The following is a 2,610-nucleotide window of genomic DNA, read 5'->3' as shown; positions in this document are numbered from 1 at the left end:
GATTATTTCTTTGATGTATTGTGATTTTAATGCATTTTTCTGTTTTGTGAAGCACCTTGAATTACTTTGTGTACCAATTGTGCTATACAAATAAACTTCCCTTGCCTTTAGTTTGCCTCTTCTGAAAATTAAAACATTTAATTACACACAGTTGTTTTTTTTTATTGTATTTCTTACTCTTAGTGTTTTATTCAGTTGCAATCCTCTAATTACTATTTAGATTGTTAGGCATCAACCAGCTTTGGTTCTTTGTCATTCCTAATTGCACTGATCTGAGTGCATTTCCTCTCTCACTGCGCTGCTTTTTCCCACACATTTTGGCGGCAAGAGGCGCCTCACATCAGCAACAATAGAGCAGCTGCTCTTCAGCATCAATGGGATCTGGCTGACCTCTGGCTTTCCGAGTTTGCGCGCCTTTTTCCATGTCTTTCACTTCCCTGAGAATCCTCTTAATAGGGCGTCTGGGGTTAATGATCCATCTTAAATCTTTCAGCCAGCACAAGAGCAAAAATCAAGCAACACAGCCATCTAAGTACAATGTACATTTATTTGAAACCCTTTGTCAAAAGCAAACATTACAAGTCTCACGAAACAAGATTTGCATGCAGGAATAATAAATAAGGTAACACATGGTGTTTACAGAAAACTCTGTTGCACAGACCAAAATACTTTTAAGTCTACTGTGCAACCCTCATACAAAGTAACCCTTGGGGTTTTACAAAAGTGTTGTCTACCACCCGCATCTTTGAAACCCCAAAGAGGATTGCGTATTTAAAAGTTGACAGACTTCTGTCAGGTATGTGCCAGCTGGCACCGGACGCATCAATAAATGTTGAAATTGACTTCAACTTCTCATCTTTTTTCTTAAAATTATCACAGTTTTAGTACAAAATACTGTTAAATATTAAATAAACGGAAGCTAAAAGTTCCTTCAGTCTACCAAGGTCTCCACATGGCAGCGCTGACCGGCTGCGCGCCAGACTGCTGCGCTCTGTTGGGTGTTGCGGCTCCGTTGCTGCGGGACTGGCTGTCCAGTCTGGAGCTGAAGTTGGATTTGAGGCTCTGGAGTCTCTGGTGGATCTGTGGGAATGCCCTGGAGCTCTGCGCGCAGCAGTTCAGGCAGGTTGGCATGACGTTGGCGGTCATGGATTGCTTGATGAAATCCTGCACTTTTTGGCACGCGTCCTCATCCAGGCTTGTTTTAGGAAGCAGCGCGGAGACGCGATGGAGGCAGGCTTTGTAACCTTCTCTGTAGCTTTCTGCTGAGTCTGGAGAGAAATGGGAGAGAGTTTTATTTGGATGACCTTTAGACAATAAACTTGATAATAATAGTTTGAAAAGTCTGTGTGGGTTTACAAATGACGCTCACCTTTGACTGGGGAAGACGGAAGGTCTCTTAGGAAGCGCACTGTCATTTCCAAAATATCAGCCTTTTCCAGCTTGGAGTACCGTGCGTTGTCTTTCCCGACAAGCGGCAGGATCAGACTCTTCAGGTGGTTCAGACTGTCGTTGATGCGAGCGCGTCTTCTCTTCTCCAGCAACGGTTTCAAAGTCTGCAAAAAGCGCATGAAATGCGTCATTTGGCTGCGAGGAACGTCAAGTGGAAAACAAATCCAGTTGGCGCAAAGCAGCGCTGCATTTGTTTGTTTTCCTTACCTTCCTGAGTTCGTTCGCCTGTTTCCTCTGGGCCACAGTGGACCGTGCAAGAAGAGGCTGGCTGGCCTCGGCGCTGATACTGGGACTCATGCTGTTGTTTTTTTTATGCGTTTGAGTGGGATGTTCGCTATTAGAGCGGCTGAGCTCAATTCTGCTGCAAAGCCGACGGGCTTCCTATTTATATGGCCCGGGGGCGTCAGAGGGGAGGGAACACAAGCCACTGCAAGAGAATGGACACGGGGGGGGCAATGCCCTTGGGAAGACAGAGCTTCAGTCTTGACCATCTGTCCGCCACGATGTGTCTGTAAACTAGAATGCGAAGTTTTGTGATCATGTGCTTTTTCGCGTTCAAAATTGAAGCGTTGACGTTCAGCCAAGATTAATTTACACATGCAGGACAAAAGAGGGGGAGGGGGGTAACCGCTCTGGTGTAGCTTCTGTTTCTAATATTTTCAATTAAAGAGGATATTTTCACACGTTTCCCTTTTTGAGAATACATTTCATGGTTTGATGATGGATTTTTTTCTTTTTCTTTTTAAAGTAAACTGTTGTTAAACAGAAGATGAAACGATTCATTGTTAACTCCAGAATCTTAAAAGATGATTGGAACTGCAAGTTACATTTTGAAGAGAAAGTTGCATTGAGAAAGTCTGCATGAACTCTTTTATGGTTTAATTATTGGTTTTAGTATTTGATTTGAACCATGGAGCTACTCACCTTTCAATGAGAAAAAGGAAAAAATCCAAATGAGTAAATCTGAGCTGACAACAAAAATCTATGAATAAATCAGACACCCAAGCCACGCTACGTTTGGATTAACATCTACTTAAAACCTCCGTGGCATTCGTATGACATTTACCTGCAAGTGCAGGATCCTCCATACTTAAAAGTTATATTTTTAAAAGGTAATTATACAAAGAAACAGCACAAACTGCAAATTTTACATAAATATTT

The 2,610-nt window shown here is 42.5% G+C and overlaps 1 protein-coding gene across 1 annotated transcript; it reads right to left on the bottom strand.

Annotated features, from left to right (window-relative positions):
* Positions 1-527: 527 nt before the first annotated feature.
* On the bottom strand, positions 528-2,347 carry hes2 (hes family bHLH transcription factor 2). Its single transcript, XM_004070354.3, has 3 exons — positions 1,657-2,347; positions 1,370-1,553; positions 528-1,268 (listed from the first exon to the last, which is right to left on the bottom strand). The coding sequence occupies exons 1-3, from the start codon at positions 1,744-1,746 to the stop codon at positions 937-939; spliced, it is 606 nt and encodes a 201-aa protein (XP_004070402.1). The 5' UTR covers positions 1,747-2,347; the 3' UTR covers positions 528-936.
* Between the last annotated feature and the right edge of the window lie 263 nt (positions 2,348-2,610).

Source organism: Oryzias latipes, chromosome 7 (genome assembly GCF_002234675.1).
Source record: "Oryzias latipes chromosome 7, ASM223467v1".
Lineage (NCBI taxonomy): Eukaryota > Metazoa > Chordata > Actinopteri > Beloniformes > Adrianichthyidae > Oryzias > Oryzias latipes.
Note: the sequence above shows the minus strand (reverse complement) of the source record. Positions and strands in the feature narration are given on the sequence as shown.

What these genes read in the sequence shown, in the direction of transcription:
- hes2 (XM_004070354.3), bottom strand. Translation starts at nt 1,746, where the DNA reads ATGAGTCCCAGTATCAGCGCCGAGGCCAGCCAGCCTCTTCTTGCACGG. An exon ending in AGGCGAACGAACTCAGGAAG is followed by an intron (nt 1,554 to 1,656) that starts GTAAGGAAAACA and finishes CGCTTTTTGCAG; the next exon opens with ACTTTGAAACCGTTGCTGGA. An exon ending in TCCGTCTTCCCCAGTCAAAG is followed by an intron (nt 1,269 to 1,369) that starts GTGAGCGTCATT and finishes ATTTCTCTCCAG; the next exon opens with ACTCAGCAGAAAGCTACAGA.